At 49.8% G+C, this 13,917-nt stretch overlaps 2 protein-coding genes across 2 annotated transcripts; one reads left to right on the forward strand and one right to left on the reverse strand.

Moving 5' to 3' along the window:
* Positions 1 to 9,051: 9,051 nt before the first annotated feature.
* FOXD3 (forkhead box D3) lies at positions 9,052 to 11,118 on the reverse strand. Its single transcript, XM_011940957.1, has one exon. It carries the CDS (start codon positions 11,116 to 11,118, stop codon positions 9,682 to 9,684), a length of 1,437 nt encoding a protein of 478 aa, XP_011796347.1. The 3' UTR covers positions 9,052 to 9,681.
* Positions 11,119 to 11,224: 106 nt separating this feature from the next.
* LOC105511358 lies at positions 11,225 to 13,286 on the forward strand. The gene is made up of 4 exons (XM_011941529.1): positions 11,225 to 11,409; positions 11,642 to 11,860; positions 12,711 to 12,807; positions 12,984 to 13,286. The coding sequence occupies exons 1-4, from the start codon at positions 11,225 to 11,227 to the stop codon at positions 12,990 to 12,992; spliced, it is 510 nt and encodes a 169-aa protein (XP_011796919.1). The 3' UTR covers positions 12,993 to 13,286.
* Positions 13,287 to 13,917: the final 631 nt, after the last annotated feature.

A 13,917-nucleotide genomic window follows, 5' to 3' on the forward strand; every position in this document is an offset into this window, starting at 1 on the left:
CTAAAAGAATTAAAAAAACTGGCCAGGCATGGTGGTGGGCACCTGTAATCCCAGCTAATTGGGAGGCTGAGGCAGGAGAAGTGCTTGAACCCGGGAGACAGAGGTTGCAGTGAACTGAGATCGCGCCATTACACTCCAGCCTAGGCGACAAGAGTGAAACTCCATCTCAAAAAAAAAAAAAAAAAAAGAAAAAGAAAAAAAGGAAAGAAAAAGAAAAGAAAAAAGAAAAGGATAAGAGAACCGACACTAACTATGGAAACAGCAATTTGTGCCACCCTTGCTTCACTTCCCTGCATCTTGTGCCCATTAAGTAGAATTCAGGGTAGCTTCACATTTAAGTGGATTTTCATTCTCTCTCTCTCTCTATTTTTTTATTTTTATTTCTTTAGTTTTCTGGTGAGAACTGGAAAACCTGCTAGACTAATTCTAAAAGAACTGTAACACTGCTTTTAAAATGATGTTTGGTTTAATGGGAGTAAGCTAAACAGATATGCAATATGTCTCCACTAGATAATAATAATCTGCAGTTTTCAGTTTCAAGTGACTTAACCAAAGTCACCATCCAGCAAACCCAAACCAGTTGACTTCTATCCCATCCTCCTGGAACGATACAACATCACATCCTCCCATTAACTAGATAGTGTAACTAAGGCGGTCTTTATTAGCAAAAGTAGGTGCTGACTTAATCAGATCCGACCGAGGCAGATAGTGACTTTTCCTAGTGAAATATTAGTGTAGATCTAGAGAAATGTTAAAACTAGTCCACCCAGACTGGAGCTCAGCGAAGAGACATAAGGCACATGTCCTTGTTCTTGTGAAAATGCTATCATATCTTTAATGACTATTGTCAAGACCTCTCATCCACAAGACTGAAAAATATCCTGAAAGTGAAAAAGTGATTTACCAAGCAACACTACAGAGTAAATTGTTTCACATTTGTTAAGTTGTGAGAACACAAAAATGATACCTAGCTCAAACAGATGGAAGAGACAGTGGTCTCAATGACTTCATTTTTAAATATGAAATGTGCAACTATTTGGTATATGATATCAGAGTAAAAATTAAGGTAGCCTCATGAAAATGTGACTACTATATAACAACAAAACTGTATAGTACTAAGACCACCCATATTTGAGCACTCCAAATATGTGATAGTAAATCTTCCTATTCTGATCCTCATTTTGTAGGTAAGAAAACTGAGATTCAGAGAGGCTGAGTAACTTTAATCAGGATCACATAGTTAAGAAATGGCAGAGCCAGAATTTGACCCTAAGATTATCAATTCCAAAGCCTATGCGCCTTCCAGAATATCATTCTCTGTCTCAAATAAGAAACCTTCCCAAGCAAGGGAATCAGTTTGAAAAATACAATATAGATATCTCTTACATCATAAGTGTTTAGCTCTCACAACTAATAATATGCTTCCCAAACTTCATCTCATTTACTGTAAGAGTATTTTATTTTAAAGTAACAACAACAAAAAATGTAACCCATTAAGTATGTATTTTGAATATACTGCACTAGAATACTGGTTCCCAAAGTTGAGCATGGATTCCTGCTCATAATCTCCTGTGAGTCTTCTTCAAATTATTTATTGGACCTCATAGGTGGTGGTAGCAGAGAATAATTCAGTCCCTTACCCTGAATTGTGTTATATAGTATCAGTATTAGAGTAAATAAGTTCTGAAACTGCTGGAGGTTTGAATGACAGATATCTTAAATCAAGATAAAAGTAAAATCAACGTTTAAAAAAACTCTAAATTTTTAAAACAGTTACTCAAAAAGCTAAAATTTTGAAATGATAGTTATTATACTGTAATTCCTTTCCTTCTCTCAGCTAAATTTTCACTAGCAATCTTTACTGTATGTGGGCTTCTAAATTCAATGTCAGGACTAGGACTAAGAATTAGCCTTGTCTTTTAATCCAATCTATTAACTCTTGCACTTGATTCCCTCTAGCAACAAGAGCAACTTTATTATAAAGTCTTAATTCCTGATATATGTGGAAAGATGATGTTGTTGAAGTACCATCAATAAAACAGATGCTTCACAGTGGTTGTCATTAATTTGTGCTGATCTTGATACTACCTTGCTTTTGTAACCAACATTTACATTTGCAAGCTGGTAGAATTTGAGAGAAGGTTTACCAGTATAACCTGTAATAATGGCAAAGAAGGAAACAAACAGGGCTATATGAAGACTAAATCAAATGGGAACCACACAAACCGGGATATAAATTTGTCAAAAAAAAATACATTAAATGGGTAACACAAAAGAACACATTATCTTGATTCCAATTAGAAGGCAATGGCCAAATATCTGGGAATTTTCCTCTTTCTGCTTCTCTAATTAAACAGTGGAATCTACATTAATTTTTCCAGAGAAGACATCTGAGTTCTTAGTTTTATATGATAAGTGGTTTAGATGACTAATATAGGTAAGATGTAACTTTTATGCCAAGGAATACAGCAATGAAAGATGAATTACATGATTTAACTTTTAAAAAATACTTTTTATCTTAGCTTGTAAAAACAAAATGAAAAAAAAAAAGCTTTTTATCTGGTTAAAAAAAACCAAGAACATAAAACTCTTACAACCATTCCACAAGAGTTTTACCACCAGTGTAGTCTGAACCCAAGGCTCTCCAAGTGGGTCTCAAAGCAAGGCCTCTGGACCACCCTGGATCGTGTGTAATGAATACAGAATCCAGGGGCTTTCTAAAAACTTTAGCTTTTGCTCAGTTTCCCCCCACAAATAGTTTTTTTAATGTAGGAGCCAAAGCACAGTGAATTCTTTGTGTTTCTAGATAAAGAAACCCAACACACAGAAATACGACCATCTTTCATATGAAAATCTGAGCAAATGACTCTCAAATCCACTATCCTTTACTAAGGAAATAAAGGGATTCTAGAAAAGAAAGACTCTTGAACAAATAACGATGCCCTTAAGTGGAATGGATTGTTTTGTGAGGTAGTGGTTCCTCTTCCTCTTCCACTGGAAAAATGGAAACAAATGCTGGCTGAAAACCGAGGTGTTCTGAAGAGGTTTCTACATTAGGGTGGGAGGTGGAACCAGCTGCTGGTACTTCAGGCTGGGAGAAGTTTTCAACTCATTTCGCAATGACTGAGAAAACATGTCAGAAAAATACATAGTTGACGGGTCTTACGCTTTTTAGACCTCTAATAAAGGCTTAAAATTCATTCATTTAAAAAATTAAGTGTTTATAAAAAGCATTTATTACAAAGAAGGAAACTGAAGAAAAGAAATGGGAAGAAAACAGTCCCCCAAACTCTTGAGAAAGACTCGATTTGATAAGTTAACAGCCTTCAAGATCCCCTATCCCCGTTCCCGTGGTGCAAGGCTGTTATTCATCAAAATCGTCCCCTTTGTGTCAGCAATGCTAGGCGGTCAGGAACTCACCAGGAACTCACAGGGCAACACTAATGACAATGGCTCATTAATTGGCACGGTGAGCTTCAAGAAGGAGCAACTGACCTGGGCAGGAAGGCTCAGGAAGGCTTCGCGGAGGAGACGCTGCATGCCAGGGGAACCTCGAGAGCAAAGAGAACGTTTAGAGTTTAGGATTGTTCTGGGGCGGACAAGAGAACTCTCAGCGAATCTAGGCACGCGCCCTTTGCAGAAAGGGGTAACAGGGGCTTTTTCGGAGAAAATTGAGTCTTCCTTACCATCTGTTGAGAGGAAAGTGGGAGGGATGGAGGCGGGAAAAGAACCAAAGCTCTCCCCTTCACTAAGACATGCACCGCAGCTCTGGTCCCCGGACCCCGGGAAGCAGCATCGCAAACGCGGAGTCCGCAGAGGCGGGAGCGGCGGGGCCGGGGATGGCGGAGAGTGTGCTTCGCGCTGCCGGTTCGCGGCCGGGGGTGGGGGACACTCCCGTCCATCCCCCAGCCCGGCCGGGTAGCCAGGGTCCTCACGCTAGGGCTGTGGTTTAATTAGACCGTGGTAAACTTGCCCCTATTTCCCCAGAGATCCCAGGCTGGGTCCTCTCGGCCTCCCAGGTTCACTCTGAGGGGATTTATTTTCCTTCGCGAGCCTCCCATGAGCCACCAACTGAGTCGCCGCGGGACTGGGACAGGAGCTGAGGCCCCACCGCGCGCCCCGCTGCACGCCCAGCTCCGCGGAGGGTGCCTTTCACACCTGGGTTTCCTTCGTAATTAATTCGTATTCTCTTCTCCCTTCCCTCCCTCCAGGCAGGGGCAGCTGGAGTCCCGCAGGCCGAGCCCTCGAGGTTAGCACGGGGGTGATCTTGGCGTGGGCAGAGGGTTGGGGGCGCCCTTGGGGACCGATCCCCGACACGACAGCACTGTGGTTGGGCCGCTGGGCGAGGGGAGCTTCCGGCCTGCAGTTCCCGCCTTCTTTCTTTCCTCCCAAATCATGAGGCAAGAAGGAAATGGGGCCGTCGGTCCCGGCAGAACCGCCCATCGCCGGGCTAGAGGCGCCCAGGCCGCGGGAAGCCCCAGGGTCCAGGTCCACAGCCTTCCGGAGCTGAGTTCCATCGGCCTGGCGCGTCTGTGTCTGTCTTTCCCTTCTCTCAACCCTCCCTTGCCCCCGAGTCTGCTGTTTTTGTTTCCTCAAGTGGCGCCTTCTTGCTGGGTAAAGCACACTTTTTCCTCCTCCAAGTACTTCCATAGCTTGCCCTTGGGCTGCTGAGTGACCCTGGGTAAGTCCCAGAACCTTCTGGGTGGGCCTGTGTGAAAAGAGGGCCAGGGTGACCCCGGAGACCACTTCTAATGCCGATATTCTTCAGCACCAGAGGACTCAGGCAAGAGAGTGAAGGTGTCCCTCTTCTTCCCCACCTCGCCCCTGATGGGACTGAGCTGTGTGCAAAAGCACAGATCATCTGGAGAAGAGCCTTAGGTAGCAGTTTTATGTTAAAATGGGGGAGGGGACCAATTTAATTCTGCATTAAGGAAAATTCTAATATATGACAGCACTTCAGGAAATAAAAATGAGATGGTTATGCTTTCTTACAGACACCCTGGCTGGTTTTACATTTATTTTCAAATTTTGTTTTGTGTACCCCAGGGAGCAAAGAATGGCTTGTACATTCCTCAGAGGGCAAGGGGAGGGGGAGTGGCAAAGACAGTAGTTGGCTCTGGGTGTAACTCTGCCAACTGTTGGAGGGCAGCAAGGGGAGGGTGGTCTTTTAAGTGGGTTTGGGATCTGGTTACCTTTAATTTGCCTCCCAGGCCGCATCTTGCACTAATGGGTGTCTGTCAGCGGTAGACTCAGGTTTCCCCACTCGCCTCGGATAGTGGAAGCATAGGGGCAAACAGCAGAGTAGGCCGCTGTGCCAGAGAGGAGAGAGAGAGATGCCCTGCCCCTGGAGCTGGGGGTGCAGGCTGAAGGATGAGTGGGCACCGAGGGCTTCTCCGCAGGCATGGTGAAAGGGTTACAGACCAGGAGGAGGCTCCACCTTTTAAAAGCCCTTTCTGAGGTGGGAGTTTCCTGGGATGGGTTCTGCAACCCCTCTTAGAAAAATCCACCGTTCATACCTGAAATCAAATTGTTCAAAACCAAGCCAACGTATTTGGTAGTGTACCAGTGCTTAGAACAGAGTTGTTTCTTCGTGCAGAGGCCATTAAAAAACAAACTCTACATGCCCCCAGTACTTTACAGTTTATAAGACATTTTTCACTGACACCAATTCACCTAATTCTGCAAGCCCGGGTGACAGGCAGACTCATTCTCACTGAAGAGTCGAGGAAATGCAGACATGCAAAGAAACCAAGCAGCTTGTCCAAAGTCACAGTTAGGAAATGCCTAATCCCTGTTGGAACGCCTTCTGCAAGGCCTTTCTCATCCCGCTTCTTCCTGTCGCCTCCTCCCTTGAAACAGACGGCCCCCCACAAAGCTCAGCCTGGCACTTTCAGAATGCCCTTTCAACCTCCTGCCTTCACTACTTTATTCTGCAGCTTGCACCACCGGGGACACAGGTGGAGTCGGGGGACATAAGGCTCTGAAACACACTTTCTGAAAGAAAGATCTGAAAGATCACATACCCCTCAGGACAGTTTCTCAAGGGACTCAAGTTAAAAATACACACCTCTCTCACACACATATCAGCCTTTCATGTTCTCCTTACTACCAAGACTCACCCTATAAACCACGTGAAATAAATAACCTCAAATATAACTCTTAATTGCTTCCAAGTCAATGTTTCCTCATCACTAAACTTTATTGCCTCCCAATCTTTAGGACAAACTCCTCTTGGGACTCTGTTCCTCCCAGGACACAGGCGGAGGAAAGGAGGAAAGCAGCTTCTCGAGATTCGACCTAGGCGGACGGGGCCTGAGAATAAGCAAGGATGTCAGAAGGCTCAGAGCCTGGGAGGGAAGGAGAGGCCTCCGGGGCTGGGGCTGGACCCTTCCAGACAAACCGCGAAGTCTTCCGTCTGCTCGTCGCCCCCTACAGGCCACATCTGCCATCGCATCGAGTCAGCCCGCACATGTTTTGCTCTACTCTTCGTTCGCCTTTCCCTGGACATCCAGATCCACCTTCCGGAGGGACTAGATGCGGGCGGTCCCACTCAGAACTTAGTCCTGGGAACACTATAGGGGCCACAGGCCTCAGGGCTGGATTGATTTTTCTAGGAATAAGTGCTAGAGAAAGTAGAAACGTCTAAATGCGTGTGTAGCGGAAAGCTAAAATCTTCCCCATAAAAATCAACCAGCTTCCTCCTTTTATTGCAAATAAATCTGACCTCCCTTCCTTTAGTTTTCTTTTCTTAAGTGGAATAAAAAGTGGATATCAGTAGAGTTGCCTTTAAATCTCAACGAGAGAGCTGTTTCCAGTGCCGTTTGTCGCAGATGCCTGAGTTCCATAACATCAAACAAGGGTTTCAGGCTTCCCCCCGCCCTACCACTAAGTGCTTGAGATCGTTATCTATGATATTTGCATTTCCCCTTCTGTGCTAAATCTTCGAGGTTTAAAAAGCTTAAACCAAAAAGAGTTTTTGAGGGTGCGACGGCCAGGCCCATCTTCCTGACATCTACAGGGACTTTAAATAACCCCTGGCAGGTTGGGGGTCTGGGTCCGAGAGTTTCCTGCCCTCCACGACATAAAGGAAGGGGACCATCTCTAGGCCGTCGTTCAAGGGTAAGAATTGGCTGGAAGGAAAGTTGCCGGCAGGTCTCTCCTGTTCACCCCGCCGCCTAATGAATGTTAGCGCTAGAAAAAGCCCTGCGAGTCTCCGGCGGCGGCTTGTGGCTGAGTGTCACGCTGCTGGCGCAGGCTCGGCCGGTATTGCTGCTATGCGAGGAAATATGAGCGAGTAATTTTATAAGTAACAAAGGATCAGGGATGGAATGAGGCCCCTGTTATCCAATGTCATTTAGAAGCCTTGGATCAGCAGCTTCTTGAGGCTAAAAGTGAATTCAAGAAGCCCTGCCTTTCCCTTTTCCCAGGGGGTGTCAGCTAAATTTAGAAATAACCTCTCTATGTGTTTGCACAAATCATGTACCATTTGCTGTTTGTGTAAAAACCGATTAGCCAGACACAACTGTGAAACAACTTGTTACTTTTATAGCTGCAACACACAAACAAAATTAGATCCGTTTAGTTTTCCTTGTAAAAGGAGATTAGAAGGGACCCGCCCGGAGACCGTGTGGTCCATAATCTCCTCTCGGTGAAGGTTACTATTGCTCCTCTCTCGCGGTGGTTATCAGGTTCTTGTTTATCAAGTTAAACTATCTCACCCCCGGCAGCTTGTTTTATTTTAGGACCCTGATCCCGAAGGAATGTTTACTCAAGGACACAATAATGTTTACGGTTTACCAGGAAAACAGATTCAGTATTTGCAAGGAAGTATCTTTCAAAGCAACTCCCAGCCCACGTCGACAGAGGAGAAATGAGGCTGGGATCCGCGACGGTGAGGCATCTCCACCACCAGGGAGGCAAAGTGGACAACACTGGGGACTAGCCGGGTTTAACCGAAAGGACGCGCGCAGGGCCCAGCCGACAGCACTGCTACTCGCTCCAGTTTTTAAAAGCGATTTCGCACAAGTAATTGTAACAGCTAAATTAATTACAAAATAATTAGAATTGATGCCTTTTGAGGATATGCTGATAGTGAGAACCAGCCTTCCACATCAAGATGTTTCATTTCTACCTTCATACTTTCTTTTAAAAGGTTTTTAACAGCTGAAATGCACATTAAAAATAATCTACGAGGACCTTCCCCATTCCTGCCCTACGATCTCGCATTTCACACTAACCTAGCCTAAGGTAAAGAAAAAAAAGGGGAGAGAGGTGATATTCAGCTGTTTTAAAAAGGGTATTAAGGCCACCATTCCTTGGCCTTCAGAAAGGCTTCGGATTGGAGGGAGAGGAAGCATCTATAGGAACCCTTCAGAAATCCAATTATGTTGTGGATTGATTATTGCCATATAAATGAGGTATCTTATTTGACAATATTATGAAAACAAAACTATGTATTATCTATCAGATGAATATAAATAAAATCTCACTGCAAAATGTAAAATGCCTTAACATAAATTTTTAAAACCAGCTGGGTCTATTTACCATTCCACTTAAGGAATAAAGAGAAATAATTTCAAAAATCTAAGATTTAAATGTTAAAAAGAGGGATGTTTGTAATTTACTTACTTTTCAAAGGATAATTGAAATGACCAGGAACTCTCTCATTTGGGAAGTTTTCATTGTGGAAGACACAAGTCTGGTCATTTTTTTAAAAAAAAACATTTAAAGACTGCTGTTGTTTCGGTTTCTTTTTTTAAATGACAGCTTACTTTACAGAAATGTCTGGTCATTTAGATTTAATGGGTTGATATGAATGATATCACTCACATCCTGATTTTATGTGAAAACTAAAAGAAAATTATTAACAATTTAAATTAGGCATACTGTTTCCTTTCTCCAATTAAAATTTTCTTACACTCAAATTATGAATTTACAAAGTTTGAAAAGGTCATTACTTGAAATTCCTTGATTTTCTGGGAAGGAGAAAGGGCAAAAACCATTTAAAAGTCTTGCCATTTACTTCAGACAACTAAATAAAACACTAGGCTGGGCATTTTAAAAATTTATTTACAAAGTTGTGTACAACACGATGGAATAACATTTAGAATACCATATATATTCATTCATATATAAACAGACTTTTATAATAGAATGACATTTTTTGCCTTTTTGAAAATTTTTTATATTTAAAATCTGCCAACGTCTCTATACATTCTTTTCTCAGATAAAACTTCGGAGAGTGAACCTTCAAAAAAAATGAAAGTTCAGAGCTCTAAATCTACGGAATTTGTTTTTTCTTAAAAAAATAAAAACCCCAAAAGGAAAGTCAATAATTTTTTTACAAATATTTACAAAGAATTTCCCTCCCATCCCCACGGTACTAAGAGCAGGCGCCGTCGGGGTGCATTTTTGGAAAATTCGGTTTTCGGTTTTACCTGTATGGAAAGCTATTCCCGGCGGGCACGCGGTGAGTTTGCTCGACCAGCTTAAGTGTGCGCGAGGGGTGGAGGCCGCCGAAGGTAGGCGTTGGGGGCTCAGGGGAAAGGAAATGGGGGAGAGGCAGAGTCCAGGATTGGGCAGCGGGACCGGGACCGGGCTCGGGACGGGGCGCGCAGCCTGGAGGTGCAGCTGCCGCTCGAGGCCCCCGCCGGGCCCTGGGTACCGGCCACGGGCGCGTCCCTATTGCGCCGGCCATTTGGCTTGAGCGGCGGCGGCTGCAGCGGCGGCGGCGGAGGCTGCGGGCTGCAGAAACTGTCCGGAGAGCGGCACGCTCAGGATGGGCGCGATGGTGGCAGTCGTCCGGCTCAGCGACAGCGGTTGGTGCGTGGCCATGAGCGCTGCCGACTGCACGGTCCCTGGTGGCCGCAGAAATGACTGCGCCGTGTTGCCGCCCCCGGAACCCCCAGTGCCGCCGGCGCCCCCAGCGCCCGCCGCCGAGCCCCCAGGAGCCGCGGGGCCCCCACCTATGATGTTCTCGATGCTGAACGACGGCCGTGCGCTTGGTTCGGACTTGATGAGCGACGCGGTAGTGCCCGCGGCGCCCGCTGTGCCCGCAGCGGCCGCGGCGGCGCCCAGGCTATTGAGCTGCAGCTGCAGGCCCGGGCCGAGCTGTGAGCCGAAGGCGGCCGCTTTGCGGCCCAGCTCGCCCGAGGGCAGCAGCGGCACGGCGGGAGGCAGCACCGGCGCCACCGGCGGCAGCGCGTACGGGTACTGGAGCGCCGCCGCAGCCGCCGCGGCCGCCGCCGCTGCCGGGTGCGAATAGGCACCGGCCGCCGCCGCCGGGTGCAGGCCGTAGGGGCGGCCGTAGGGTCCCGCAGCGCCGGCCGCCGCCGCCAGGCTGTAGGCACCGAAGCTCTGCATCATGAGCGCCGTCTGCTCGCGCAGGTGCTCCTGCTGGTGGCGCTTGAAGCGTTTCCGGCGCCGCAGGAAGCTGCCGTTGTCGAACATGTCCTCGGACTGCGGGTCCAGCGTCCAGTAGTTGCCTTTGCCCGGGTTGCCCGGCTCGCGGGGGATCTTGACGAAGCAGTCGTTGAGTGAGAGGTTGTGGCGGATGCTGTTCTGCCAGGCAGGGAACTTCTCCCGGTAGTAGGGGAAGCGGTTGCTGATGAACTCGCAGATGCCGCTCAGGGTCAGCTTCTTCTGCGGGCTCTGCAGGATGGCCATGGTGATGAGCGCGATGTACGAGTAGGGCGGCTTCACCAGGCTGTTCTTCGGCTTGCTCGGGGCCAGGCCTCCCGCCGAACCACTGCCCGCGCCGGGCCCGCCGCCGCTCGCGCCGCCCTCCTCGCCGCCAACACCGCCCTTGCAGCCGTCCGCCTCGGGCGCGCCCACCTCGCCCCCCGGTCCGGCCCCGGCTCCGGCCGCCTCCTTGGGCAATGCCAGGGGCTGCTGGTGGGGCGGCTGAGGCTGTCCGTGATGGGGTGCCGCCGGGGACACCTCGTCCGCCTCGTCCAGGCGCAGCTCCGGCGGCCCCGCGGGGCTATCGCAACCCGCGTCGCTGTCCTTCTCCTCCAGTCCGTCGTCGCCCTCGCCCACCACATCGATGTCCACGTCCTCGGCCGTCAGCACCGTCTGGCCGGACATGTCGCTGGCGCTGCCGCCGCCGGAGAGGGTCATCCCTCCTCGGGGTTGGTAGCGGCGGCGGAGAGGGGGCAGAGGGCGATGGGGGTGGTCGGGGGCTGCCGCGGAGCTCAGGGGAAGAGGGTTTGAGTGCCCTCGAAAGATGGGGGGCAGGGAGAGGGGAGGGGGCCGCAGGTGGCTTGGGGCCCGCTCGGCTCAGCTCACACTCGGCGGCCCCGCATCGCGCGGCGCGGGCTCTGCCGTCCGCCCCCAGCGGCCGCGCTCCGCGAACTCCTGCCGTCCCTGGCGCTCGGTACTAGGCTCTCGCTACCACTCCCGGCCCCGGCGGTTCTCCACGCCGCGCCCCCTCACTTAGCCCGCCTTCCTCGGCCTCTGGCCCTGGCGTGGGGCGCAGGAGCGGTCCAGGCGGGCGCGGAACGCCGGGCGCCGAGCAGCTCGGGAGGGCGCGGGCAGGGGCAGTAGCGGGGGGGCAGGGGGCTGGGTGTCAGGGACGCCGAAGCCCCGGTAGTCGAAAGTCCCGTTTTAAGGACTGGCCTGACAGATTACTTTCTACTTAAAGATCCAGCGGGAGGCGGGGCCACGTGACCGTGCGTGACGTCAGGGCCGCGGCGGAACCGGCCAAACTCAAGTTGGTTCAGGGAATTGTCAACAAAGGGACCAGAGACTCGCAACTCCGCTCCGCACTGTGCGCCAGCATCCTCCGGGCCCCGAGGGCGCTCCGGTCCGCCCGGAGACCCCCCGCCCAGGCTGGAGCCGGGCCCTGGGGCCCAGGGAGCGGGTGGGTGTGAGTGTGGGTGGGTGTGAGCGAGCGAGGGCGTGGGCCTGAGAGCGTCCGCGGGACTGTGCGACTGTCGCTGCCCTGCCTTCCCCGCCCCCTCTCCATTCCCCCTTCTCTGCCCCCCTTTGCCACACTCCTTAGACAGGGACGGGCGACCTAGAACGAGGTTCCCATACCGTCTTTTGAAAAGCAAAACTTAGTCTCTGTTTTGCTTTTTGTTTTATTGTTTTTAGCTTTAAAGAGTAAGAGCAGCGCACCCAGCTCCCTCCCGCTAATTAGACTTCAGATCCCCCTCTGGCCTCAGTGCTCATTCTGGGGAAGACACCTGCTGAGATGTCTTTTTCCCCCTCCCTCAACCAAACCAGTTAGGTCCTGCCTGCTCTTTCCCGGCTGGATGCAAGCGTGTTTTCCTGTATGTATTTTTTCATGCGGCCACAAACAGGATCAGCTGGGGTTCCCGAAGGTCAGAAAATGGCTATTGATTAATCTATTAGTATAGTTGCCGAGAGAAATAAAAACGACGTAAAATAACAGGGACCCTATAAATAAAGAAGCCATAACTGGCTACTTGGAGTTGTTAAACGACTTAGCATATGAAAAAATCGGAAATGAGGCGCTGGGGAAGGAGCTGGCATTGGCAGCGGCCCGGGTAAGTCGAGTGGATCCGGGAAGAGGCCTGCTGCCTCCAGGTTAGACACAGCGCCCAGGGACGGCTGAAGAAACATGAGGTGTGCGGGCGGTGACTTCCCGGGCGGTGGGCATGGCCTCGGGGGAACCTGGGCAGACTTGGGCATGCCAGCGTGCAGGGCTCTCCGTTGCTGCCAACTAAAGTGGATTTTGTCCTCTTAAGGTGTAGACAAATCCTCCAAGATTTAACTTCCAAGGAAACCAGCGGCGGAGCGGTTGGAGGAGGCGAGGATGTGTGGCCAGTGCACGCGGAGTGCAAGGCAAGTCACTGATGGTACGAAAAACTGTGGGAATTTCACTGGGACTGGAGGGGGAGGCACAGCAAACCGACCCCCAAGTGCGTGGCGGGGATGCGTGGACCTCACACCTCCAAGGAAAGTCAGTGCTCTTGACCCGGTGAATCGGCGATGCGCTGCCTGTTTCCTTCCGCATTTAGGCCGCCTAGTTGGGAGCCGCAAGAGCCTGTGCCTGGTGTGGCAGGCACACGTAACCCAATCCCTGTCTGTACGCTGCGGCCTGGGAGGTAAGCGCCGGCCTCACCAGAGGAAGGAGCACGAGGGGAGGAGTTCCGAGAGGAAATAATTAGTGAAATATTTGCAGAAGATGCTGGGATGTGGATTTAATTTCGGATGGACAGTGGTGCTTCCGATTCCCTTAGTCTGTTTCCCCATCCACGATCTCCTCTTTCCTTGGCCTAGATACACCAAAAATAATTCAATAAAATAAAAATTTGAAAATCTGTAAACCTGCTTCATTACAGGCATTGAGACACACAGATTGACTTTCATCTTCATTAGACAGTTTCCCCGGATAGAATATTAACTCATTTGAGGCTGGGAGCAGGGTGGGGTGTGGTGACTCTATCCTGAGACGCCCGCTAACCTCCACGGTTTTTCTTTATCTCTAAATGATCCCAAGGTTGCACCCGGCCCTAAAACGCATCTCAGAGTTGATTTCTGTAGCTTCACAGTTTTGTGGCCCGCAGGCTTCGAACCGTTTACCATGCCGTCTAGACAGCCTTCCGCGAAACCGACCCGGGCTGAGCTGGCTGGCCACCTCCCGGAACTGCAGAGTTCGCGGTTGCAACTGCCTCAGCAACCGAAAGAGGGTCGGAAGGTCCAAAAAAAAAAAAAAAAAAAAAACCTGAAATTTACACATTCAGGAACTTCCTTTGCTCTGCTTCGGTTGCCCAGCCCTAGAGGCAGGGGCGCGGGGCGCAGCGCTGGCCCTGCCGCGGCCTTGGTGGCTGGGCCCGCCTGGACAAGTAAGTGTGGACGCGTGCCGGAGGATGGTGGCTACAGGGCTCCCCTCACCGGTCTCGAAGTAGTCTCCAAATGAGCCTAATTTCGATTCTGCCGCCCGCCGAGGCT

This window comes from Colobus angolensis, unplaced genomic scaffold (assembly GCF_000951035.1).
Source record: "Colobus angolensis palliatus isolate OR3802 unplaced genomic scaffold, Cang.pa_1.0 Scaffold102, whole genome shotgun sequence".
Taxonomy (NCBI): domain Eukaryota; kingdom Metazoa; phylum Chordata; class Mammalia; order Primates; family Cercopithecidae; genus Colobus; species Colobus angolensis.

Bases quoted from the DNA above. Each gene is read 5' to 3' on its own strand.
- LOC105511358 (XM_011941529.1), top strand. From the start codon at position 11,225: ATGGGGGGCAGGGAGAGGGGAGGGGGCCGCAGGTGGCTTGGGGCCCGC. The intron at 11,410-11,641 runs GTTCTCCACGCC...TTCTACTTAAAG, and splicing joins TACCACTCCCGGCCCCGGCG to ATCCAGCGGGAGGCGGGGCC. The intron at 11,861-12,710 runs GTGGGTGTGAGT...TGTCCTCTTAAG, and splicing joins CCCTGGGGCCCAGGGAGCGG to GTGTAGACAAATCCTCCAAG.
- FOXD3 (XM_011940957.1), bottom strand. From the start codon at position 11,118: ATGACCCTCTCCGGCGGCGGCAGCGCCAGCGACATGTCCGGCCAGACG.